At 45.7% G+C, this 26,371-nt stretch overlaps 1 protein-coding gene across 5 annotated transcripts in view; it reads right to left on the bottom strand.

The window, feature by feature from the left end:
- DOCK7 (dedicator of cytokinesis 7) overlaps window positions 1-26,371 on the bottom strand; it is a 93,462-nt gene that overhangs the window by 10,803 nt on the left and 56,288 nt on the right. For 2 of the 5 annotated variants that reach the window (XM_069023572.1, XM_069023571.1), the window contains exons 22-41: window positions 25,237-25,406; window positions 20,291-20,380; window positions 19,167-19,262; window positions 18,924-19,064; window positions 18,693-18,806; window positions 17,440-17,610; window positions 16,567-16,706; window positions 12,959-13,128; window positions 12,012-12,166; window positions 11,184-11,366; window positions 10,623-10,758; window positions 9,507-9,603; window positions 7,124-7,220; window positions 6,397-6,531; window positions 5,625-5,777; window positions 4,982-5,140; window positions 4,616-4,716; window positions 3,498-3,690; window positions 2,951-3,094; window positions 1,877-2,008 (exon numbers count right to left, since the gene is read on the bottom strand). In XM_069023572.1, the coding sequence (XP_068879673.1) occupies window positions 1,877-2,008; window positions 2,951-3,094; window positions 3,498-3,690; window positions 4,616-4,716; window positions 4,982-5,140; window positions 5,625-5,777; window positions 6,397-6,531; window positions 7,124-7,220; window positions 9,507-9,603; window positions 10,623-10,758; window positions 11,184-11,366; window positions 12,012-12,166; window positions 12,959-13,128; window positions 16,567-16,706; window positions 17,440-17,610; window positions 18,693-18,806; window positions 18,924-19,064; window positions 19,167-19,262; window positions 20,291-20,380; window positions 25,237-25,406 (2,777 nt within the window). Of the gene's footprint in view, window positions 1-1,296; window positions 1,312-1,876; window positions 2,009-2,950; window positions 3,095-3,497; window positions 3,691-4,615; window positions 4,717-4,981; window positions 5,141-5,624; window positions 5,778-6,396; window positions 6,532-7,123; window positions 7,221-9,506; window positions 9,604-10,622; window positions 10,759-11,183; window positions 11,367-12,011; window positions 12,167-12,958; window positions 13,129-16,566; window positions 16,707-17,439; window positions 17,611-18,692; window positions 18,807-18,923; window positions 19,065-19,166; window positions 19,263-20,290; window positions 20,381-21,559; window positions 21,653-25,236; window positions 25,407-26,371 lie in introns of all 5 variants that reach the window. The other 3 variants (XM_069023575.1, XM_069023570.1, XM_069023576.1) reach the window with 3 other exon arrangements.

Genomic DNA, 26,371 nt, shown 5'->3' on the forward strand with positions numbered 1-26,371 from the left:
TTCAAATAAGGGAGAAAAAAAGGGCAAAACATGCAACAAACCTGAAAGCTACAAAGCACAAAGGTCAGAAAAAGTGTGGCAATGAAGGAGCACGATGACAGACGAGAGCTGAACCCACGGTGTCTTTTACCATGCAGTAAAACATGACCAAGTGGTGTTAGAATCATAACCAATGGCAGGAGTCTCTCCAGGGGTCGATTTAGGGGCAGAATAATAAAATAGATGCTCACAGGCCTTGTTGGCTTGAACACATTTACATAATTTCCACACCTAGGACAGGTTCTCTGCTGTGCTGCTGTGTCTGCCTGGACCTTCCGTGGGGACAAGGGGACGAGTTCCAGGGCCAGCCCTGAAGTGTCAGGGTTTATTTTAAGCTGCTCCATTTCCTTTTTTTGCTAGGCTGGAATTAAAACTGACATGCAAACATCACCAGCCCAAATTATGTCCCACAACACCAAAGGTGTTTGGTTGCAGCCTCAGTTCAGTCAGTGTGTGGTGGAAACCTGGAAGGAGGTGGCCCAAAATGAGCTGCCTGATCCACAGAAAGCAGAGAGAAACTGGAAAGATGAAGCCTAAACAAATAACATCATATTCACAGAGCTTTTTAGTGCTTTCTGAGACTTCTCCATGCTCATGTACCCACTGTGCCAACTGGACTAGGGCTGGAGTCAAACTGGCCCTGCAGATTAATCAATTGCTTTGTCCATTTTTAACCCAAAAGCGTGGTTCTCATGGTGTGTGTTGCAGAACTGTGAGCAGACAGCCTTCTCAAAAACCCAGGCAGAAAATCTGGCCCCAGTTAACACAACTGAGCCCTTTTCCTGCCAGATAAACCCCTACATAAATTGACTGAGAACAGAAGGAAAGAGTTTCTCCTCTGAGATCAAAGGTGCACCTGCAGCAAACCAGGTTTGTGTTTGGTACCTCTGAGCATTGGTGCTTAAATCGACCCCTGTGGGTGGGGTGAAAATATGGTATGGAGGGATGATTTTCTGTGTCAATGCTGATGGAAAGAAATATAAACAAATTGTAAAAACAAACTAGTGATGATACAGTGGCTCATTCACCAAAGAACCTCATTAGTGGAACACGTCAGCATCCATGCACTACCTACAGCTGCTTATGAAGAAATTCCTACTACAACCATGGTTTATTGGTATTTCTTTGGTTAATGAATTGTTTTAAACAGCAGACAGCAACAGAAATACCCACAACTAGCACATGTGGGCAAGCGTTGGCGTGAGTCATCTGGAAACTCAATTAGTGTTCTTTGCTAACTAAGATGGAGTTACCTACCTCCCAGCCAGTACTCTGTGTGATAAAAAGTAAAAAGGGCATGTCACAGAAACCAAAAAAAGAGTTTCAAAGGCCAAAACATGACCAGCAATAACCCTGCAATGGTTGCAATGGTTCTAAGTCATCATGCATCCAAAGCAGCCTCCTCTGGCCCAGCACAGACAGGCTCTCACCAGCTCTTAAAAGCTGGTGGCTTTTGCACCATCCAAGTTCAGAAAGCTTCTTTCAATTATTTAACCACCACATGAACAAACAAATAAACCCCCCAGCATTTCTGGATGTTACCTACCAGGCTAAAGGCAAGGTACAGTGGGTTTTCCCAGCATGCAAAACACAGTTTAAAAGAACATCTGAAAGGATAAACTGGAATTTTTAACTCTTGGATAGTTCTGAAGTTACAACGAAACTTGGTATGTGATGTTCTCTCGTGGTAAATTCCAGAGGGATAAAACCTCCTGTTAATGATCCCTGTATTTACTGTGGATCATCATTTGACAATTCTCCTGGAATCATTTTCCTTGCACTGAGCATTTGAAGTCCCTTCACAATTCACCCTGCAGCTGAAAATTCAAGCCATTACCTGGTGAACAATCTTGCTGAATGCTTCCTGCAGTTTACCATGAATTGTAGACAACTTCTTGGCATCTCTGTTGGCTTCATGAATAGGAATAAGGACTTTGTAAACCTCATTAACTGCTTCATACATGCCAGCCTACAAAAATAAGGCCCATCAGATTGCTCCATCAATTCAACAGCCAGAATTACACACACAGCATTTAAATGATCAAACTGCAAAATGAAAAGGTGGCTGAGACACCATTGTGGGGCAATCACATCTTTTCTTAAAATGTACCCAGAGATAAACGGAATAAAATCCTCAGTTACCCCTGAGACCAAGAGCCTGCTGTGTTACACCTTGCTATTAGTAATTAGGATCATTAACACAACCAGTCCTGGGATATTTTGGATGGATGCAGGCACAAAAGCACAACAAGCTAAACAGGATCCTAACCAAATCTATGGGAATTAAATATGGAAAAGATTAAGTGCACAGTACAGCTTTTTCTGTGCAGGACATCTTCAGCCTGTGTGACTTCTGCATCCACTTCTGGCACTCCAGGAGAGATGGACTTTGGAAAATCCTTAGGATCTCTCTCATGGAGTGGGTCCAGCCCAATGTGGGCAGTCACTGTACAGAGTGGTTTAGCAGGAATTCCTGGTTTTTGCCCTGGAATTATTGCTGCTTGTGCTTAAGCCCACTGAATGACACTTCATACTGTGTAGTGGGAATTAATTCACTTGTTTTCCTTGGCCTCTGATGGATGCACTGGTGGCAGTGCATCCACTCTGCTCACACAGAGCTCTCATCCCACTCTTTTTGAAGAGAGGGAAAACCACCATGGTCTTTTTTCCCATTGTGAACTCCCAAACGTGCAGTGAGGAGGTGAAAGGCACTGGGAACACATCAAGGCCTCTTGCTCCCAGATCCCACCCTTGGCACAGTTTACTCCACAGGCCTTAAATCAGAACTCCAAGTGCAAATTAAGCATCTACAATACAATTACACACTCAAGAGAAAAAAACATTTTCCTTCCTACTGCCCAGCAGTGTGAGGCTGCTGGAGAAGGGAGGTAAAGAAATTAAAGTCTTCTACCATGGAGAAAGATGCTGCAGCCTGTTCCAGCAATCCCACCAGACCAGCTTCTGTAAAATACTTCCCAGAACAGATTCCTTCTTCGTCTGGGGACACAACATCATCAGAAACTGCTGACTCTTCCAAAACATTGGAAGATATGTTCTGAGGAGAGAGATTAAAATACATTTACTCAATTTAAACAACACTCAACACTTTCAGTACTTTGAAAGCCAGCTGATTTGCAGTCAAATCCTGGAATTTTTACCAAGGTGGCCTTCTATTTTCATGAAGTATATATATATAAAATACAGCTTTCTATTTTTGTAGAGTATATATGTAAAATATAGCTTTCTATTTTTGTAGTGTGTGTATATATACATAAAATACATCTATTTTTGTAGAGCATATAAATAAAATACACATTTCTATTCTCACAGAGCAGCATTTCATTCACACAACAGAGTGAGCACGGTTTCAGGATGTAAGCACAGAACACCCAGCACATGGAGACACTTTGTACCTCAGCAGCAAACCCCAAAAATCCCTTGGAGAGGATAATCCCCACCTGAAATGTAACACAGCCCACAGGGAGGTATTTCCTGTCCTCCAGCATGCTCAGGTACTCGGCCACCAGGGCTGCAGAGTGCACCAGGCACTGGGCGGACTCGGCGTGGTTGCTCCTCTCGGAGTGTTTCCCTGCCATGTTCTGCAGCCACGTCAGCCGCAGGTCGGGGGAATTCTGGTAGCCCTTGGCAATCCTAAAGGAAGAGAAACCCTCTGTGACTGCATTCCCTTTCCTTCTGAACCAGCACAGCCCTTCAGCATGGTTTTTTCACACCACATTTGGTCCCTTCTGCTTAAACACCAACCCCCCTCGGTGCTGTCTCTTCCTGAGACAAGAAGCTCTACAGATGGGAAGTCACCCTAAATTACAGATTTTTGAGCCAGTCAGTGGTGGGGGAGCAGTGGGGGATGCTGAAGCTCTTGACCAAAGCCCATGTTTCACCTGAGACTGGTAACAATCCAAAGGTGTGGGACAGTCAGAGCACACCTGGCTGGTTCCCTACAACAAAACCTCTGCTGACTTCTAAGAAGCCTTTCAGAGCCATTTGTGCAGAAATTTGGCACTTGGGAGCTTAATATGGCTCTGGAATATCTTTTGCATAGGGAGACCATTGAATGTACCACCAGAAAGCCTTTTGGGCAAGCAGGTGCTGGAAGATCCCCAAGTTTTCTCTGAAGCAAGCAGGGAGAGTTCTCTCTACTCAGGTGCAGGAAGAGATTTCCAGGGATGGCTGGGGAATGAAACTACTTTTATCCAAGGTAAGCTGCCTAGATGCCAAACAAAACCTATCAACACCACATTCAAACACAATAGACAGTCACATATGGGTCTGTGAGCAGTGAGACCCAAAACTGCTCCAAAATCAAGTCCTTCAAGTGCCCAAATGTGCAGCATCTGACCCCAAATCTAAACAGCCAGTAGCTGTGCTGTTTTCAGGTGACACGGGATCATGGCAAGCAGTTTAAAACAGGATTAAGTTCAAAGTAAAATAATTGCTAATGAAAAACAAGCAATCAAAGCTCACAGCAACACAAGACCTCCAGGAGTGCAGGAGGCACCAAGCCTTGCTCAAGCAAATGGAACACTGACATCTCCTCTGCCTACAGTGCCAACTCTACCTGTACATCAGGTCAATCAGCATTTCTGGATCTTCCTGGTGCTCCTTCATTTTAACTGTGTCTGACAGGATCATATGGAGGTTGAACACTAAATCCTGGACCTGTGAAAAACAAGCTGTTGTGAAGAACTGGCAGTGGGAATTGAGCTACACACTGGTATGTGAGGAACGTGGTCACTGAATCTTTGAGTGTTTGTATCTTGTCAGAAGTAATCAAAGACCTGAGTTTTATGTGACTAAAAGATTAAAAAAAACAAAAAACAAACTCTTTTCAAGGAATGCATGCAAATTCCAGTTCTAGATGGAGGTTTAGGCACAGCCTGTTAATGAATTACATATTACTTGTCTTGTGGTTTATGTCTTTTACCTGGTCAGGAAATGTTGTCTCCCTAAGTTCCAGATCTTCTTCAGCATACGTCAGAATAGTCTTAAGGGAACGTCGCAGAAATTCTTCATTGAAGTTCTGGGATGTCCCCACCAGGGATGAGAGGGACATGGTCACCTGCATCTTCACTCTGGCAAAGTTCTGCAACAGAGATGTTGTTATGGTATTTCAGCAGCCTGGAGACAGTGCAGTATCAGTGCTTTGGTCATGGCACCCTCCTCCTGACCTGACAGAGAAAAGAAAACTGAAGTTTTGCTAGAAAGGCTGTCTCAGAGCAGTGATTAGAATAAACCTGGTGCTGCCAAACTTCATAACCTGATGATTATTTAGTTCCAGGTAAAGGTTCTCCTGCAAATATGTTAGTGTTATCTCCTTCCACATGGTCTCCTCTCACACACCCTGGACAGGATGATGCTCTCATGATACAGCCTTGATCCCAGACAGCTGCTTTTGGTTTGGTCAAGTCTAAAAACTGGATTCCCGTTATCTTTGGTGCTGTCAATCCCCCCACAATCCCTGGGCCCAGAACCAAGGTGTCTCCCAGTTCTGTGGGGGACAGTACCCAAAGCCAGTAGCCCCCAACCCCATTATCTGCAACAACCCAGTGGAGAGCAGCGGGACTCACATTCCCAATCTCGAAGTTCTGCCTCATGAGGAGGTACAGGGATGCACTGGCATGTGACCTGATGGTGCTGATGCTGCTGCTGCAGTGCCTCAGGAGCCTCAGGCACAGGTCTGCACATTGCTCTGTCTCCTCCTCAAACAGCAGCTCAGGGAACTGGAAAACAGCACAGGAGGAAATCAGTGCTTGGACAGGCAGGAATGAACACTCGGACAAACAGGCAGCAATGAGGGTACACTGGAATGAGAGGGAGCCCAATCCCTGTTTTGAGGGGAGTGATGTTCCTGTGAATCATTTTACAGTAAGGCAAAACTGGCAGCACTGGAAGGCAACACATTTTACCTCCCCCCACAACTTGCTCCTACATCTACACCCTCACACTGATTTACATCACTCCCAAAAACTCAAGCTTAAAACTTAAGAGCTTCTCCCAGCACACCTACAGAAACTGGGAAACAAATCCATTTGAAGTGAGATTTGTCCAGCTTAAACCCCACCTGTACCTTGTGCTCTCCACTGAGCAGGTGCCTCTTCCCACTCAGTGCCAGCCAGCAGGAACCCACACCCCACCCAGGTTGTGAGAGCTGCACTTTTTGGTGCAGCCAACCCCAAAATGCAGAAATGCAGGTACTGCCCATGAAAACCCAGCCAGGCTACCCTGCCTGAAAATTGATACTGCCCAAAATAACAACAGCTTGGGGAGGGGAGCCCATACAAAAGAAGAAACAGCGCCTTCCTCCCTCAGGGTGGATTTCAGCCCCCCCAGGGGATTCACCTTTGAGACCAAAGCTCTCTGTGTGGCAAAGCAGTGCTGGAGGTAAAGGGCACTTTGGTTGCAGGCCATGCTGTGCAGCAGCACTTTGAGCACCCCGCCGAGGATGCTCTCCTTGGACTCCGTCACAGACACGGTCTGCAAAGGGAAACCAAGATTCCATGAGAAAAATGAACCTCCTGTGTGTGGGGGAGAGAGCAAACAGCTCTGACCAAATGCTCTTTGCACAGGGAAATTACCCACTCAGCTGGGCCTGCGAAACAGCCCCGTTCTGAGCCAGCCCCCAGGTGAGCAACACCTGATTCGTGGATAAAGCAGGTGGAATGGGGATTCTCTGTTCCCAGTGAGGCTCTGACCTTTGGGGACATTGTTCTACTAGAGGACAAGCCCATAGCTGGGCTCTAGCTGGGTTGTTCAGGCACAAAGTACAATCCTTGTGATTCCTGGATCTCTCTCTGCAGCTCAGAGGTAGATTTGGGAAGTATCCTCCTGCCTGCTCCCAGCCCATGCCCAGGAAATCAAGGGACAAAGTGAGCTGAGCACAGACCCAAGAGGCTGACCTGGAACCCAATGATCTGAGGCAGGTTTGGGAACCCCCCTTCTTGCTGCAGCTGAACAGCTCTCTCAGCACTCAGGCAGCGAGGAGCAGCAGGGAGGTTTTGTTTAACAAAGCACTGCCTGGCCAGGTGACTGTAATGCCATTATATCTGCATTTTCTTATCAACCTCACCTGTACAACTATCTCTAGAGTATCCAAAATGATCAGGTTGGCTTCTGTTGCAAGATTCCCATCAATGAGAGCCTCATGTTCTATCTCTGCCCTTGACCTAATCAGAGAAAACAAAGCAGTAAAATTACTTCCTGATTAAGAAACAGATCTCTGTATTTTCCAGTCAAAAATGTTCTCTCACTAGCAGGAAACTCCCACTTACTGTTTGTATATTATCACTGGACAACACTACAAGGGTATTTCAGTGCACCCACTGAGAAGACAGGAAGGAAAACTCAGTTTTTTACAAGTACAGACTTACAGAGGCTTCACGTTCATCATGCTAGGAGAGCTCACACTGCTCTCTGACACTTCATTACTCTCCCAGGAACACAACAACAGTTTAGACCCCAAGTCCCACTCCAAAGTGGCTCAGCAGCATCATTAGGCATGCGACAGCACAACCAGGAACAGGACATGTGGCTTTATGCTGCAGGCTGTGGACACACGGTGGTGCTACGCGAGCTGGGAACCTGCACGCACGCTGGGAGCAGCCCAGTGCAGCCTGCCAGGGTGCAATCTTATCTCTCCAAGCTACACTGCATTTAATCCTCAAAGCATAACTCCCTCTCTGAGGAGAAGGTCTCGGTTTTGCTGTTCCATGCCAGGCACTCGCTTTCCTGGAAAGCTTTGCAAAGTCCAGACACCCACTCACACCTGTGGCTCCAGGAATTCAGCAGAAGCCAGCCCTTTCCAGTAGCACCAGCTGCACTGGGCAGAGATCCAGTGCTGTACTGAAAGAGCCCAACCCTGGCCTGCCCTGCCCTGCCACAGGTGCCATCTCTGACAGACTCATACCAGGCCAAATCCCAGCAGAAGGGTGACCAAAATCCCAGAAAAATACACAGAGAGGAACTATTTGGCTCTTGGAGCTGTATTGCAGCAGCCCTTCCCACCACACTTCATGTCCTCTGGGAGCTGGGTCACACACCCAACATCTCCAGGATAGGAAGTTTTGGGACCTGGCCCCACATAAAATAATTCCACCTGCATAAAATGATAGTAGCTGCAAGCTGTGCACAGTTCTTGGGGTGAAAAGTCTTGTTTATGGGGTTTCAAAGGGCCAGGCTCTACCTACACACACAGGACACAGCAGACCCAGTCACAGCAAGCAGGGGTTAGAAAGCAGCTCTAGAGAGTTTTATCTAAGCAGCTCATTTTGTGAGGTGAGACACCATCCTTTGACCATCAAGGAATTCCACAGCTGTTAAACGTGTCCATGAGGTCCTTCAGGGAAGGGGAGGGCTCAGACCCAGTGTTGGCAGTGAACTGATGAGTTCTTCAGGCCAAATTTTAAACTGACATGACTCTGGAATTTGTATCTACACCATTTTATCAGCAGGTTGAAACACCCTGGTCTTTCCCAATGACTCAACAGGACTGGAGCCTTGGACAAAAAGCCACTACTTGTCATAAGGAGAAACTACATTTTTGTGTGGGGCAAAGCAACTAAAAGCTGTGAAGAACTGCTTTCTACTCCAGGGAGAGTCAGTGTCTGCAAGAGTAAAATTTGGCCTGATCTCCATCTGCACTCTGAGGATCCCATTCCTCAGTTTCTTCAGAGCTTCACTTGGGCTGAGATTGCTTTCCTAGGATAAGGAACAATTCTTTTGCTGGGAGGATGGAGACTGCAGTTTGCAATTTGAGGAGACAGAAAACGTGCACAGCAAAGCTCAAACACAACTCCTGAGCCCTCCAGATTAAACCACACCAAGAGAGGGAATTTTCAAGGAAATGGGTGTAATAAGCCAAAAGAGCTCATTCCAGTCAGTTGCACACACACACTGAGAAGTTCTGCCAAGCATCACAAACAACGCTGTGATGATTGAGTCTGCAGATGTACAAAATGGCAATTTATAAGAACTGCACACCAATGCTACAGTACCTGGCTGGTTTGTGGCTTCTAAAAGCACAGCACATGTGGAAAAACAATCAAAGTGATGGATTAGGACAGGAAAGGAAAGCGAGCTTTGTGAACTCCAGAATGCTCTTATGGAATAAAGGAAATATGACATGAGATATATATGCTATCTGTGGAAACTGTTAATGGATCTTCCCTCTAAATTACAGCTTAGGGCAGGGTTTTAAGAAAGGAATGGATTGCATAAATCTCTTTAAATCTCATTTGAAAGTCTAAGGAAGCAAGGGACAGTGGAAAGGCAAAGAGTTGGGAGGGCAGTGTCGGAGTAAAAGCTCTTTGCTTTTATTTTTCACAATGCCAGCCCTGTCCAACCCAGTGGCACAAGGGCTGAGTGGCTGCTGGCAGTGACCTTCTGTGGGGAGGGGGGCCCTGCTCTCACAGGCCCTGGCCCATGGGTAGAGCAGAAGGATAATGCAGAGTTACTTGTCAAGCTTCTCTGTGTTCTGCCGCCAGTGAGTCATATCCTTTCTCCACCTCAGATTCTCTTGACTTCCAAAGGCACTCCCAGAAGGGCTCCTCTCTGCAGGAGAACAGCAAAACAACAGCAGTCAGCTGATGCTCATTTCTGCTGCACGAGCAGCAGCTCCAGATCTGCTCACAAGTGGCAGGTGGCAGCAAAGATGACCTGCTAGAGCCTGAGGCTGTGGCACTCACCCAGGATGTTTACATGGCCCTAATTCTATCACTGCTGAGTGGCATGAGACACAGAGAGGCAGCTGAGACCCTCACTGGTAAGAGGAGTCCCTTCCTTGGACTGCACAAGGAGCCTGAGTGTGCCAATCCTCAGCATTCCAACACTGCTTTCCTCAGCTGGCACCCAGAAATGTTCTAAGAGTGTTCCAAGGCCCCCTCACAATCTTTTGTTCTCATTGCTGGGAGGGCAGGGGAATTTCAAGTAATACAGACAATCTGTCCACATTAAGAAAAAAATAAATGTTCTCATCTCTCTGAAGTGATTCCTTAATTATGACTCTAAACTACCTATCCATCTTAGCCCACAGTGACAGGCTCGTGTATGGCAGAGCAGGAGACAAAACCACAGTTCTGATTCTTGTCCTAACCCCTGGGCCACCCTTTGAATTTGAGTGTTCATAAAAATTACTGGGTTTTACAAACAGTAAAAATCATCAGAAGGTGCCTGTTAGCCCAACTACAGTTATTTCACATCTCCTTAAGTCAGCAGAAACATCCAGGCCTTTTCAGAGCTATCAAAGCAAGATCAGGCAGCTTGTTTTCCTCTCTGATCCTTAAACAGGACACTCTAGAAGATGCTACACTGGAAAAAATTAAGGCAAGAACATCCCATAAATGAGATGTGATCTCACTTAAAAAGGCAGTCAAGTAATAAATAAATCATCTCAATTTAGGAAAAGTGCAGAGATTTAGCAGACCCAGGGAAAGATGCTGCAAACTGCAAACAGCTTTCCTAGGGGCCTCTTCGCCTGTATCCCACACCACAGATGGGTGAAAATAATTGTTAGGGATGGGAGGAGAAGATTTTGGAAAAAATGGGATGGCACAGAGGACTCCTTTACTTACCCAGCTGTCCTCTACTTCTTCGGACCATTTCCTGCCTTGCCCCTATGCTGCCCAAAATTGCTTCTTCAAGTTTGGCTCTCATGTCTTTTGACTTCTTAAATGTCAGACTATTCATTCTTTCAAACACTTTCTTGCCCTGCAAGTTTCAAAAAAAACCATGAGGGAAGATTCTTTCAAATTGGGATATTTTCTGAGAATTATCAACTGAAAATATGTTTCCTGTTAAAAACATGCAGCAAGAAAGGAATACAGATTAAGGTGGTAGGCAGATAAATCACTCAGATTCCAGCATTGCTACAGAAAATTCTCTTTTCAAAGTGATACTGCAGCAGCTCCCAGATGAGGGGCAAGCAGCACAAACTGCTTGAGAAGTGGAACAAGGCAGAGACATTCACATGGCTGAGAAGTAAACACGGGAAAAGCCTGGCCTTGGGATTGTGAATACAGGAAATACTTTGGAGAGAGCAGGAAATGCCTTTCTGCAGTCGTTTAAAGGATGGGAGTGTAAAGGTCCGCAGCAGGGCCCAGCAGGGACTGCAGGAGGTTTCAGCTTGGCAGTACCTTGTACTCAAAGCAGGACACACAGAGATAGAGCAGGTCCAGCAGGCGGTTGAGCTGCAGCACTGACAGGTCTGTGAACCACTTCTGCAGGACGCTCTCGTCTGCGTTCTTCAGCACCCAGAGCAGGCAGATGAGGAGGCTGCGGCTGGACTCTGTTGAGAAGGTGGAGTGCTGCCTGCCACTCTGAAACACAGGTCAGGACAGAGTGCTTCACACCCACACATTCCCATCACCACCATGGATGAGTTTCTTCCCTTGAGATGTCTCTAAAAACCTCCAGCAGCTTAGGAGTTAAGCAGAGGGGCTCCACTCATTATCTCATGCATCTGTCAGTGTCTCACTAAGAGTGCACCTAAATCCCAGCAAAATGGGGTCATGGTCCTGGAGTAAAGGCAAGAGAAGGCAGAAATGGAAGGGTCTGCCTGCTGCCAGAATCAGGATTCCCTCTCTGAGCAGAGAACAGGGAAAATGGCCCTCTGTCTCTTCAGCTAGGTGGGATTTAGCTGGGGTAGAATTTGTGCTTAGGGCTTAAAGCTCACAGTGACTATTGCACCTCACAAAGCTTTTATAAGACTGTTTCAGAACAAGAGAATCTTTATCAGGAAAGACAATTCTTCCATTTTCTGAGGTTTGCTGATTTTTATCCATCCTTGGCATTTTCTCATGCCCCTCTGAGACACACAGCAATGTGCAAACAGTGCTTTGTCCTCCTTGTTGCCCCTCTGCAACACCCAGGTGCAAACTGATGTGGGTCCCCACAGAAGCTGCTGAGTATTTGCTGGTTGGCACAGACTGAGGGTCAGGAAATGGAGAGGGATGGATTTGTACCGAGGAAGGGAGTAGAAAACTGCTGGGCCTGGTGAGCTGGGGGACAGATGTCCCTGCAATGGCCATGGCCACTGTCTGGCTGATCATGCTGCCACCCTCGCTCTCGTAATCGTCCACGGCGACACAGCTCGGCCTCCCCCGCTGGTTGTGACTCTCTGCAGAGAAATACAGGAGTATAGTCAAGCCCCAAATCTAGGGTTTCACCCCCCAGACTCCCTCCACAGTGCTGGTCTCACTGAACTGGGAATGCAAACTAAAAACCATCCCACTCGAGGCATCCTACAAAGAACAGGACAATGATTTGAGGGCACGAAAGCAAAGAAAGCAATTCCTGAATGCAACCTACACAACCTCAGTACCTAAAACCCTTCTAATACCAGACCTTTTGTCCCTCTGAATACTCCAAATCCTTTCTCAAAGCTTTATTGTGTCATTAAACTAAAAGGATGTAGAAGATAACTCTAAATTCCAAACTATTCCTGATTGGACTCCCTGCCCTGATTTGAAATAACCTCTGCTGCTCTTTGGGAGACATTGCAAAGAACCCCTGAAGATGAACTGCTGACGGAACACATGATAGGACGAAGGAGAGGAACTCTGCTTATCTATTGGAATTAGGAACTCGAGTACAGTATGAGGGGTGACTTTTAAGTAGGTCAGAGACATGAAGGGAAGCTGCCTGTGCATCTACAGCATCCAGTGGGATGTAAACTAAAATGCACTGCTGATTTTTCACTTCAGGCCAAGTGGGCAAACACAACTTTTGAGTGTTAGCAGGCATTGAAGGCATATTTTGCAAGCAAAAACAAACATGAAAAACTGTCAAAGTCACAATTCAGAAACAACCTCGTCTGACACCAAAGGCGTTCATAACTCAATTTTAGAACCCAAACACCCAAGTCTGGTGAGCAGATGAGCAGATAGCCAAGGCAGAGAATATCAAATACCTGTGAAGTCATAGAGCTGAGGCACAGTTTCCATGATCACGCCAATCAGAGGTAGATACAGCATTGCCACCCGGGCCTTTACCTGGGGGTCAGCGTACCGCGGGTCCGAGTCGTGGCTGGACAGCAGGTTGTGTACCATGTTGATGACCTTCTTATGCAATCCAAATAAACTGTTAAAAGGCAGTTGGGTCATGCACATCAGTTAATATTTTCAAAGCAAACTCTCTTTTGTAACTAAGGGGCTTCAAAAAGGAAAAAAAAAAATCCCGTTTTTTATTTTTAACTTCACACGAACTGCCACTGCATGTGTTTTTTTGATCTCCCATGGATTTTACAGATGGCTGGTTTTTCACTGTGCCTTGTAAAAAGGGCAAAAGTATCTTGTGGAACGTACACCCAATATAATGTGGACACTCATATTTTCCATTACACACCCCCAAAGTCCCAGCTACTGCTGTGCTGAAGCATTGAGCCTACTAAAAACTATTAGAAAAACTTATGGAATATGGAAAACAGGGAGAGAAACTTGAGAGGACAGTGGGTTTAGTAAAACTATTTGTTGCATTCTTTTTTTGTTTCTATTTAGCACCATTTACAGAGAGACAAACCCTCCTAAGCCAGAACATTGCTTTAATCAAATGATCAGGAAGTTTCTGCTTCAGCTGCCCACCCTACCCCATGCAATTACTGAACCAAAACAGGAGACTACAGATCCGTAACTCTGAATAAAAAGTGGCAAAGACATGAAGGGATAGAAGGAAAAATAGCCAAAATGGCCTCTCTCATTATTTAGATGAAAACACTGGCAGAGCCCTTCTATAGGGCACCAGGTGTGACCCTCCTGGAAAACACAAAAACTTCCATGAATCTCTCAAAGACACTGCTTCTTTCAATCCCCTCAGCCACCACGCAGAGGCAAAACTCTCCCAGAGCAAATAGCAGGTTCTCTCTGCAGCTATTTGCTTCTGAAGGCAAACCAGCCAAGAAGACACTTTACCCCATGCATGAAGCAGCCAAGGAAGCTCAGACATTAGGCAGTAGCAAAACATAAGCTGCAATGTTCAGACCTGAGGTATTAAAACAAGTGCTGAATTTCAGGCAGTATCCACTTTACCTGAAAAGTAGAGGTGAGTTCTGGTTAAAAAAAGAGGCTTTGACTGGATTTTGGGGGGTTTGAAGTGACTAAAAGGCAGCAGTACAGCTTGGGAGGACATTAGCTATTGGAGCTGCACGTCCTCCCTGTGGCTTTTAATCAAGCCATAATGAGATCCTACAATTGCTTGTTTGTGTAATTAGTGAGAGCCTTAACAACTAGGAAGGAAACACTTATTTAAGTGACTGGTTCCTTCAGATTAAGGATAAAGAAAAGTCTTTGTACTATTTTGAAGGAATTATTTTGAAACCTAAATCATGTTTTTAAAAATTCAAGGGAAACTATCCCGCAGGCCATAAAACTGCAGATAGGGAAAACATCCAAGCAACACAGTGTAATTCCAACCTAGGGATCCACGGATTTCTTTGTCACTTTTCCAGAGCTGAGTGGCCACTGTGGTGGATTGATCCATAGTGGAGAGGAGGAAATGCAGCCCCCTGCTCTTCCTGCCTGATAAGGCAGCGAATTGATCTCACCGCCCTCCCACCGTCCCCTTCATTATCTCAGTCCTGGCCTGGATCTCTGTCAACACCCACCCACGCTTCCAAAAAACTGACTCTGGCACTGAGCTCTGAGGGCTCAATTCTGATTTTCGCACTTCTGGCCTGCACCATCGGCCAAGATGGGCAGTGTGGGCACTGCGTGTGATGGCCAAAGCACCCTGCAGTGTTTGCAGAGATAACTGGGCAGGGGCCAGCTGCTTGGAGCATCACATTCAGCTGGATCCCTTCCCCTGCACGCTTTGTTTGTCCTGTTTTCAGGCTGCAGGTGCTCTGCAGGGCTGCACCATGCCCTGGCACACTGAGGGATGTATCCAACACACACCTCCAGGCACCAGGGAACTGACGCCCTTTCTGTCCAACTCAATCCAAAGAGTTCTTATAAAATGAGCTAAAATTGAACATACCTTGTTACTGGAGCAAAAAGAGCAAGGATAGAACACATTTAAGGCTCTGGATCACCTATCAAGGCCTAAAGCAGGTCTCTAACACAATAACAAACTAGATGAATATCCCTCTCCACTTCTGCTACAGGATAATGAACTGGGAACGATTCTGAGCTTTTTCCATTTCTCCAATATTTTATGGAAGGCAAGTCTGAACTCTCTGCTGGTGATACTGTATGACTGTTAAAAGTCTTCACACCAAGGGAAGAGCAGAGCTGGACAGACTTGGTTTACTTTGTCTGATAGATCTACCAGGGCAAATGCAGAGGGTTTGAGCTTGAGAAGTCAACAAACCTGAAACTGCAAGTTATTCTGGAAAACAATAAAAAAATAAACGTTTTACAGGTATATATCTCCCCCAAATTCAGGAGCTTTGATCAAAATGCATCTCCAGAGCTGAGCAGCTATCAGGGGGCTTTCTCTGCCTAGACAAGGTTTGAGAGAGGAGCTGTCTCCCCAGCAGGCACCCGCAAGCTCCTTTGTGCAGAGATTACCATCCTGGGCCAGGCTTAAGGGCTTGGTAGGCAGGTAGAGCACAGAGAGTTTGTGAAGAACAAGGGCAGATACAGTCAGAGACAGGGCCTGATTTCTAACCAGTGAGCAGGATGCTCCTCTGGCACAAAAAGGATTTCTGCAGACAGCACATATGGGTAAAGATTTGCTGCTTTTTCCATTTCAGGCCAAACAAATGGGACTGCAGTGTGTTATGTATATATACGGGAAAATATTCCAGTTTATGGCATCACTTTCTTCTCCAAGAGGAAACAGAATGAATGTTTACCTCCAGAGACCTCTTGGCAAAGGGGCAGAATTAGCCATGAATCATCAGCATTTGTCGACTCGGCTGATATTTCTGAGTCCACCTTGAGAAAAATGCCTGTGAGGGAACTGAGGACTGTGGAAGCAATCAATAATTTCCATTGCAACCCATTTTAAAGAGGCAAGGCAGAAAACAGCCCTAAATAACATAAGGAACAGACTGGATGTCAGGACTACAGCAGAAAATTGTTTGCTGCACAAGCCAGGCAAGTCAGTGACAAACTCTGCATGCTTGACTCTATTTGTCAATTTATGTAACCCACAGGGGCCTCATCAATGCATAATTTACAGTTAAAAAGAATTGGGAGAACCACAGGCAAAATACACTGTAACATTTAAAACCACCAGCAAGAGAAGCTTCCTAAATGTTGGAAATTATTTTCTTGCTACAATTGAGAAAAGCTATTTTCCTTTCAGAGCTCCAGCAGTGCCCCTGTGGCACCTGGGGGTTCCAGCAGGAACCTCCTTCCTTCTTCTCAGCTGGAAAAACAGGACTGAAATCAGGTTTACAGAGTCTGGGATGAGGAAGAAACACAAGGGGCAAGAAGAAAGAAGATTCTTCAACAGCTGTTTTCTTATCGTAGCTTACAAATTTAACTAACTTCTGGCTATGCCAGGACTTTCTTTGCATCCACCATTTGCTTGAAATCACAGAAAACTCTTGGAAAACAAAACTTTGTAAAGACTTACCCTTCTGCATCAGGATCTAGAATGACAGCCAGTTCTGTGAGCACCAGCCCAGCCAGGTAATGCTGCTGGCGGAAAGGCACAGACAACTCAAACATGTTTGCAATCTTCTGGTCTTGGACATTTGTGGAGAACCCAGAACTCTGAAAAAATCAAGTTTCAGAAGCTGCATCACAAACAGAGACAAAGCTTAGGAAATACATCAGAAGCAGTTTTCAGAATTAAAGACAACCTCACACCTTTTCCCATTTTTTGTTTGGATCTAGGCACATCTACACGTAAATTCCACCCCAGCTCAGTAACCCTTTCATTAATTCTGTTCGTTGTTACTGTCTTCCCCTGTAAGGAAAGTTAAACCAAATAACCTTTCTAAGTGGATTAGTTAAACTTTTAACTCAAGGATGCTCTTATTCAGGCTGAAGAAGGCTTTAATTTGATTTAGTTTATGTGATTTTGCAACTAATTAATCCACTTGAATGACACACTAATTCAAATTACTCCTTCTGAGCAGGCTAGGACTAAGCTGCAGTGAGCTCAGAAGTCCCTTGTGTTGCCAGAAAAGGGTAACACCAGGCGAAGTGTTTTCTTTGATGGCTCATTTGTGTTTGTCCAACATAAGAGAGGACCAGGTCCCTAAGGACAGTGTGTGGTCACCACCAGGAGAAGGATATGGCCACTTTTTTTCCAATAATAAAAGATCAAAAGAAATCAGAACCTACATGGCAGGAAAAGCTGACTTCTAGCTAAACTCTTCCAAAAATATTAGCAAGAGGGTCTGAAGATACAGTGATACAACTGCCTCATAAGATTTAATTCTCAGCACCGAGCTCAACTTGTATTCCCAGAGGATCCTGGCCACAGGATCCTTCTCAGTACCTGGGAGGTGGCTGAAGACACGGATGGTGATGGAGATGCAGGCGGTGTGAGCAAGCTGCAGGGTAAATTCAAGGTGACATAGTGCTCATGGCTGCAAATGATGCGCAGGAAGTCCAGCCTCAGAGATGCCAGGTTGCTTGGATTTGTTAAGGAATACAGCTTTGAAGACACCTGCAAAGTCCAGCCCATTGCATTGCAGTCAGCACCAAAAGAGAGTGTAACTGCAGGGTGAGCCCCCCTGTCCCACCATTGCTCCCCAAAATCACTCCCAAAGCAAGAACTGGAGAGCTTGGTATCATTAAATGGTCACACCCATGTCCATATCACTTCTTTGTGCCAGAGATTAAATTCCTGATGTGCAGGAGCCATACAGATCCCAGACATATCTCTCAACACAAGATCTATAAACCAGTCATATTTAAATAATCAAATGAAGAACTGTGGACTTCACATATTGGGGGGTTGGAACAAGGTGACTTTTAAGGTCCTTTCCAACCTAAACCATTCCTTGATTCTGTAATTCCCACATCCTATTGATTTCAGCAGGGAGTTGTGAGGACCACAGTGTGATGCATTAACAGCTCCAAGATACTGTTTTATACAGCATCTTTTATATATAAAAAATATAATTAATGACACATAATGTATGTAACATACAGGTAGGCAACTTAAAATCTTAAATGCTCTTGCTGTTCTTTTGCCCCCTATAGAGTATTTTAGACTCCACAGGGAAAATGAGTCTAAGCTTAGTCTCACTGATCCCTCGTTATCTCCTCTGTACACAGTGTCAGAGTGGATGTTTGTAGTCAAACAAAACTTGGTGGTTCAGGGTGATTTCCCTTGTCACACTGCAAATGGGGGAAGACACCATGCATCCCCCAAAGGATGGAAGAGGAACTCAGTGATCAGTATGATCATCCAGGGTCACTGTGCCCTTGAGAGACCACAACAGTCTGAGCTCCCTCACAGAACCTCCCACTAATTTTTGATTCAATTACTCTGAACGTGGTGAGGAGAGGAAATAATTCTCTCTTCCTGCTGCATGTCCATTCACTCCGGGGAGTGACTCCTAATTCACAGTTAACAGTGTAATCAGAGAGGCGTAAACCCTAAATCACCTCTGAGAATGCCCCACTCTAAGAAGACCTGAACAGTGGAATTCTGTGTCCATATTTTAACATCTGTTCAGAGAAATTTAACAGTAATAGGCTCTGCCATGGTTCAGTTAAGCCACAATGTTTATCTGCATTTACCTGCTTGTAGCAGGTCTTAATAAGAGCAAAAACAAATCCTCTGTCCATGATGGACAAGAGATCATTGAGGAAAAACGCGAGACTGGTGTTGAGCCGCTCAACCATTTCCGTGTCCTGGAGAGAAGGAAGAGAAAAACAGAAAGCAGATGAAGAACCCTGTGTGTTTTCAAGCAAACAAGAGGCAGGAGGGCTGGTGCCTGAGCTGGGCTCAGTGTAATTGTTTGCCATCACCTTCTGGAAGCGGGAGACTATATCACCGGCGATTGTGCTGACCAGCGCAGTCACGTCATCCATGAAGCGCTCCGGGAAACGATTCTTCCTCGGCGCATCCAGTTTGTCAGCAAAATACAGATGATGCACCATGCTCTTCACCTATGGGGATATAAATTACAGCACAGCCACTTGCAGTTGCTGCTGTTTCTGTTTGAAAGCAGGGGCTGGGAGACATCAGGGAGGCGTTTGGGGTTTGCTCACCATCAGCTCGAAGAAGAACCAAGCCTGCTGCAGGGCCGCCTCGCGCACGCTCCCGCTGCACACAACCCACTGCAGGGCCAGCTCCTCGTGGAAAAGCTGCACAGAGTCAAACCCAGAGTCAGCCCGAGCCTCCAGAGCAGCTCCCAGCACAGCCCCCATGAGAAATGTCAGCACGGTCCATGGCAAGTATGGCAAACAATGAGTTAAGCAAACTAAATAACTGAGGACATGACAGCAGTGGTGGCATCCCATAAAGAAATCCCCAGCTAACAATGAGGGATGAGGTTATGACATGTGATGTGAGAAACGTTTCACAGCATCTCGCTCCAGGATTGAATCTCAAGTGTCAAAAGAATTTTCCGCCCACCCCCAAGAAACAATAATTAAAAAAAAAGTTTGGTGCTCAAATTAGTTTAATTTAAAAAGTCTACCTTTCTGCCTGGTCTGATTTTCGCAGGAAAAAGGAGTAAAAAGTGGACATATAAAGTGATTTGTACAAAGATGTATATTTACTGTGAGAAAGGACTTAAAACAGTAAGAAAGAAACATGGGGCTCAAACAGCTCTTGGATTTCTTTTCTCAGGATGACCAACCCACAGACTGACGGTGGCAGTGGCCACATTTTCATTACACAAAAACTCAGGCATTTTGCCTTTCTGACATAGCATAAGAGGATCTCCTCTCCTCTCCTCTAAGGGAGTTCACTTTCAAGGTGACTCCCATTCCCTTTCTGGAGTCTCTTTGCATTAACACCTGGATAACTGTGCTCAGCACACTGAGCCATCCAACACATTTTCATTTTGCACACAAAATGTATCATTTACGTGTCTAGACAGTGCTATTCATATTTTTTGAAAGCCAGTAAAAAACTGGCCCCAAACACTACCATTAAATCAGACAAGCTACTCCTGATCATTTAATTCTTCCCAATTCAACTCCAAATACTTCACATTCCCTGCAGCCTGGATATTCAGAGGTGTTAAGCACCAGCAGTTCCTAATGACCTCGGGCGGGGGGGAAAAAAAAAAAAATCAGGCTATAAATAAAAGAATAAATTGCATCATGTTTTCAGAATGACTTGACCTCCCTGCCCCACAATATCAATTGTCTCCACTGAAATCTACCTTTTTGGTTGGTAATCGTCCTGTTAATGTTTGTAAGAAACTTGACGTCTCAGTGTGCGAAGACATACGATTACAACTTCGATCCGTAGCCTACGGAGTGGAGATGAATGAATGATGACAGGACATTAAAGTTTGCCGTGGATGGGTTTTGCAGCTCAAGGACAACGAACGTTTACAAAAAGACTCTTCCAACTGTAGGTTTTTATAGCTTTTTAAGCATTCTCAAACTCTGAGCCGTTTACAGATTGGGTCTAAACAAAACGACAGCAATTTTGATTGGTTTTAAGACAAACAGGTTATTTAAAGAACTGCATGTTCTGATGCACAAAGACAATGCTGCAAAGCATGAAACTTTTCCATCGTTGCATTTTATCAACATGCACAGGTAATACTTGAAATTTCAGCCCATACCTCTCAATCTACCAGAGGCCAAGCACAGGGGGATGTACCCACAGCCACGCTGCTGCTGCCACAGGCAAGGAGAAAATCACTCAAGTTCTGCTTCTGATGGAAATAATTTGCCATGAGAGCAAGTGAACTTGGACTAAAGATTTTGGGAAGGCTGATAAACTGGGAAGGAGGAGAAGTTGAGAGGTACGTTCAAGGCAACCATGCAGTGGAGAGCAGCAGGCAATGGGAGCTAAATAAACTCTTTCTGACTGAAGCTGCTGTAAAGTTTTCATACTTTGCAACACAGAACAATACAATTGGCCCTGGCAAATCACTGCCTCCAGCACTCAAATTGACATGTTTTAAGAGAGAATTCCACATGTGGCAATCAATTTGGGTTCACAGTATTCCACTCAAACAAGTCATGAAGGATTACTGGACGATGAGTACTAAATGCTTGATGAAAATGGCAAAATGGTTCACAACATCGAAAGGAATGGCAAACATGGACAAAACGATGAAGCTGTGATTAATGTTCCCACTTAGAAATGTGCTCCACCTGAAGCTGAAACTAGTGTGAGAGAGAGAGAAAAAAAAGAAAACAAAAGCAGTCACAGCATTTACATTTCACAGACCAGCAACCACTGAAATGAAAGGAGGGGACACGTTCACGCGATCGGAGGTTTTTCATGCAGTGTGGTGGGGTGGTGGGGGAAAAGATGAAAATTTATAAAATCAAACTCAAAAGTTTTCAAATAAATAAATAATCATTAAAAAAAAAAAGAAACCACCAAACTGGAATATGCACTGAAAGGAAGATATTCTACAGGGAAACATCAGGGAAAACAAAGGCAGAAAAACCTCTACCGAAGACACCACCTGTGTTGACTCTGCACTTGGGCTGGGGTTGGATCCCCATGGGGCTGCTTTTGGACCACCAGTGTTTACCCAGGAATTGGAGCGGTCTAAGCCCTGGGCATGTAACAGAAAGCAGTTGGGAAAGGAAAGAAATATTACATGTTGCATGCCATACAGTAGTCAAAGTTCAGTCCTTACAAGCAATCAAAGTGGGTACACTGCAAACACATCATCACTGAGAACTGTTGGGGCAGCCTGAATTCTCAGGTGCCTGTCGAGACATTGACTCCAGAGGATTGTTTTATATCTCATGTACATACAGCACAATAATCCTGGCCACAGCTCTGGTCTGGCCTGTGCTATCTGGAATGCCTGACATTCAAAAACTCTCCTCCTCCTGAAAAATCCCACTTATCCTTTGCTCAGTTTAAACCCATTCCCATGGAGCCAGGTGAGATTTACACTGTGGCAGAGAAAAAATGGTGCTCAGATGGGAGGATGCTCGCTGAGGTTTCCAGCACTTTCAGGGCAGTCCAGAATTCACAAGCTCTACAACTCTTACAGAAATGCTGAGGAACTGAAGAGGCTGACTGTCAACCCTCACAGGTTTCCTGTCTATGGAATAAAAATCCAGCCCTGCTGGCAGAATAACCCTGTGAACAGGATTTCACATGGATGCTCAGGCATTTCCTCTGGGCACTGTGGCAAAGAGAGGAAAGAGCACATACCTTTTCTGGAACCAGCCTGCTTTGCCAAGCAAAATATTTGAAAAATCAACCTGCTTTTCAAAAGCTTAATCTAGCTTGTACTCCAGATTCTATTGCAATGGATCATTTTGGCAAAATTACTGTGGATCTCTGCTCTCTTTTTCTTGAGACACTCAGAAAGAAGGAAAAATTTAAACTTGTGTAGTCACCCAGGCTGCTCCCAAGTCAGGAGTATTCAGGGGGATGCAGTGGGCTTTCCTGGGTCCCAGGAAGCAGCTCTGACAGAGACAACTCCTTATAAATGCCACACATTGATTTTGACAACCCTCACCTGAGCAAGAGCTTTTATCCTCATTTCTGTGCCAACTTAGGGCTTTTTCCCAATACATAAAGCGAAGGTGCAGCCCATTTCATCCCCGTGATCAGCATCAGCTGCAAAGTCCACCAAGCCCAATCATCTGTTTCTCTCAGCAAACTAAAATCCACCTCAAGGTTGAACTTGGCGTGAGAGCTGTAACCTGGGATTCAAACCATTAATCCACCGAGCTCCTCTAGGCAGAGCTCAGCAGTGCTGTAATTTTGCTTAAGATGTCCAATAAAAAAAAATACTGAACACATAAGGAGAGTGTTTTAATCTCAATTACTTTTTGGCAGGAATAAATCAAAGCCCTGTGCCCTGCTCAGCCCCATAAACATGTTTTATTTTGCTCGCAGTGATTTAAAGTCGAAAGGACTTTGCAGAATGCTGAACTAAGCTCGTGTTTTGTAAAATCAGGCGTAATTTTGAAAATGCCTTTATCCCCCTCAAACTTCTCTCTCAGGCTTCCTAATCTTGTTGCTCTGGTTCTGAGGATAACAATTAAACACATACTGTGTTTGCAGAAGCAAAAGTCATTTTGCAAAAATCTGGAAAGGGAAGGATTCTTTCCTCTTCAGAAAACAAAAGAGTACGAGAGCTTCTCATTGCTTGGCACAGTCCCTCCAAAGTTCACAAAGCTGCTGTTAAATTCTGGTCTGCCCCTGGGGCTCAACCTGCAGCTGGGTCTGTGCAGGAACATAACCCACACCTGTGAAAATCCACTGGCAGAGCAATGAAACTCCACAATGTTTTCTGGGTTTTTCCCAGCACATCTCCAACATTTCAGGATCATCTTAAACATGTCTTTTTAGACATTTCATAGATTTTCTTTAGTAGGGAATAAAATTTACATGGTTTCAATTCACAAATGACAGCTAAACAAGTGACAGACCTAAAACCTCCTCTGCTGTGACAATAAACAGAAATCTTCCAAATCTTGTAAAGGGTTTTCAAAATGAAGTAAGAAGGTGGTATGGGAGACTTAAAGCACTTGTACCACACCTCTAAATATCTTACATTAGAATAAAAAATAACACAAGACTTGAACACTTCCCTCAAACAACAAAACCTCCACTATTTGAGTTGTTTTAAAGCAGAAAACCTCCTGTGATAGGGAACCTGCATTTCAGATTAGAATCTAGCTGGGAATATTCCTTAAACCATTACTTGGAAAAACAATAGGAATTTTTGCACCCTTTGACTCATGTCAGCATCTCAAGAAGTGTCTCATTTTTGTCTACTGATACTAAGAAGTAAAAATAATTATAATCAACTAAAAGTCTGTATAGCCAGACTGAGGTTAATTCCTGATGCTCAGACTACCCTAAAGGAAACTCTTCCCTCAACAATTATCCATGGAACAGATTTTCCTTTAAAGCCTGGAGTACACCTCTGGAAGAAAATCTCTCTTCATTTTGTATTGTGACATTATTCACCAAGCCAGCACACGTTAAACTTCTGATAGCCTGGGTAAATTCCATATGCACATCAGTGCCTGTGGCATTTCACAAAAGGTCAGGCTTGTTTAATTAGCAAGATACTGAAGTGGTCTTTAAAATATTTTAAGACTTCTAAGTCCAGACTTTGATGTAAGAAATAATCATTTGCCTACCCACAATTCCTCAGCCTCTTATTTGGTCAGCAAATGATGTTGTTATTCATTTAAAATTGGTAACCTCTTCCTCAAACTGTGGTTTTCTTGCTCTTATAAAACCCAGCACCAGCCATGTCAAGCCTGTCTGGTCAGGGTGGTGGCTTTGGTAACAATCTTGCTCTTTAAACTTCCAAAGGAATTTAACAGCTCCCTGAAAGGGCTCAGGAATTCACCTGTGCTGGAAGAGTGAAAGGTCATGGTGGGAAAGAGTCTCACCTTGGTGAAGTGATCAAAGTTTGAAGAACACAAAAAAAAAAAAAAAAAAAGAGAGAACCCCAAAGCAGCTCAGGCACCCCTCTGAGGGGAGGAAATTACCAACACTGCCTTGTCCTGGCTCATTCCACGTATTTTAGGCACAAAATGAAGGGCTCAGACTGGGACTGTGGTGGTTCTGTGTACTCAGAAGCCACCAGCAGGAAGAGATGGTTTTACTGATACCTCAAAAGCCAGAGTATAACCATGCTGGATGCTCTGCATCCACACTGCAATGTCACTTCTTGGTGTGGGAGTCAGCCCCCCTGTGCCTCAGCTGGCCAGACTGTGCCTCTCACCAACCATCCCAAATCCTCTCTGGGCCACACAGGGACCAGGAATATTCCTGCTGTGTGCAAGATACCTGCTCTGGACACAAGGAGTAGAGAAATCTGAGCAGCTGAACGCAGAGGAGAGGAGAGCTTGGGATTGGGAAGGAAGAGTAGGGTCAGAGGGTGCAAGGTTTGGGGAGACACAGTAGAGCTGGGCACAGGATTCGGCTGCTGGCCATGCAAAAAGTGAGGGGGAGACAAATCCAGAAGGACTCCTGCCCTCAGCCCCCACACTTGTGGAACCAGAACCATTTCCAAGGAGTGGCATTCCTGCGGTGCCAACAACAACTGCTGGGAAAGGGCTGAGGAGGGGCTGGGACAACCCCCAAGCCCTTCCCTGGCATTCAGGAAGGACTGGCCGGGGCTCTGAGGGGTCCCTGGCAGGACACACGTACCTTGGTGCCGATGATGGAGCGCACCTCGTCGTCGGGCGACGTGGGGGTGCCGGAGATGTCGGGGTTGCTGTTGCTGAGGCTGCGCGAGCGGTTCAGGTTGAGGCTGGCGGGGCGCACGGCCGACCTGGCCATAGTGGCGTAGTGCACTGACCCCCCCAGGCCGCCGGGACCTGTGGGGACGTCTGGTCAGTCCGGCCATCCCTCACCCAGACCCCCTCAGGACACCCAGGCCTCCCCTGCCCAGTCACTCCGGCCATCCCTCACCCAAACCCCCTCAGGACACCCAGGCCTGCCCTGCCCGGTCACTCCGGCCATCCCTCACCCAGACCCCCTCAGGACACCCAGGCCTGCCCTGCCCGGTCACTCCGGCCATCCCTCACCCAGACCCCCTCAGGACACCCAGGCCTCCCCTGCCTGGTCACTCCGGCCATCCCTCACCCAGACCCCCTCAGGACACCCAGGCCTCCCCTGCCTGGTCACTCCGGCCATCCCTCACCCAGACCCCCTCAGGACACCCAGGCCTCCCTTGTCCAGTCACTCTGGCCGTCCCTCACCCAAACCCCCTCAGGACACCCAGGCCTCCCCTGCCCGGTCACTCCGGCCATCCCTCACCCAGACCCCCTCAGGACACCCAGACCCCCTCAAAACACCCTGTCCCCCCAGGCCTTCTCTGACCACTCAGTCTGGCCATCCCTCACCCAGACCCCTCAGGACATCCAGACCCCCTCAGGACACCCAGCCCGGCTCTCCAGGATGGGAATAAAAAGCTGTTTTGTCCACTGGGAAGCAGAAGGCTCCCTGTGGGTTTGTCTTTAGCTAACAGGATGTTTTCCAGACCTCACACTCACAACCCACCAAAGGTGGGCACAGTTTTAGGTACAAAGTCTTCCCAACACCTCCCAGAGCTTTTTCCCACTCCATGCAAGAACATTCTTTCCAAAGTCTGGTTTTCCATGGCTGTCACTCACACCACCTCTTTCCCATCCCTTGTTCTCAGCAGGGCTGGGATTAATTTGTTTCCCTCCTGTACCCAGACGTGTTTTCTAGTATTTGACACTCCTGCTTTAAATCTATAATGTTTATAGTTTTGGATATACACATAGAAATAAAAATATGTCATGTTTATATATACATA

Source organism: Aphelocoma coerulescens, chromosome 8 (genome assembly GCF_041296385.1).
Source record: "Aphelocoma coerulescens isolate FSJ_1873_10779 chromosome 8, UR_Acoe_1.0, whole genome shotgun sequence".
Lineage (NCBI taxonomy): Eukaryota > Metazoa > Chordata > Aves > Passeriformes > Corvidae > Aphelocoma > Aphelocoma coerulescens.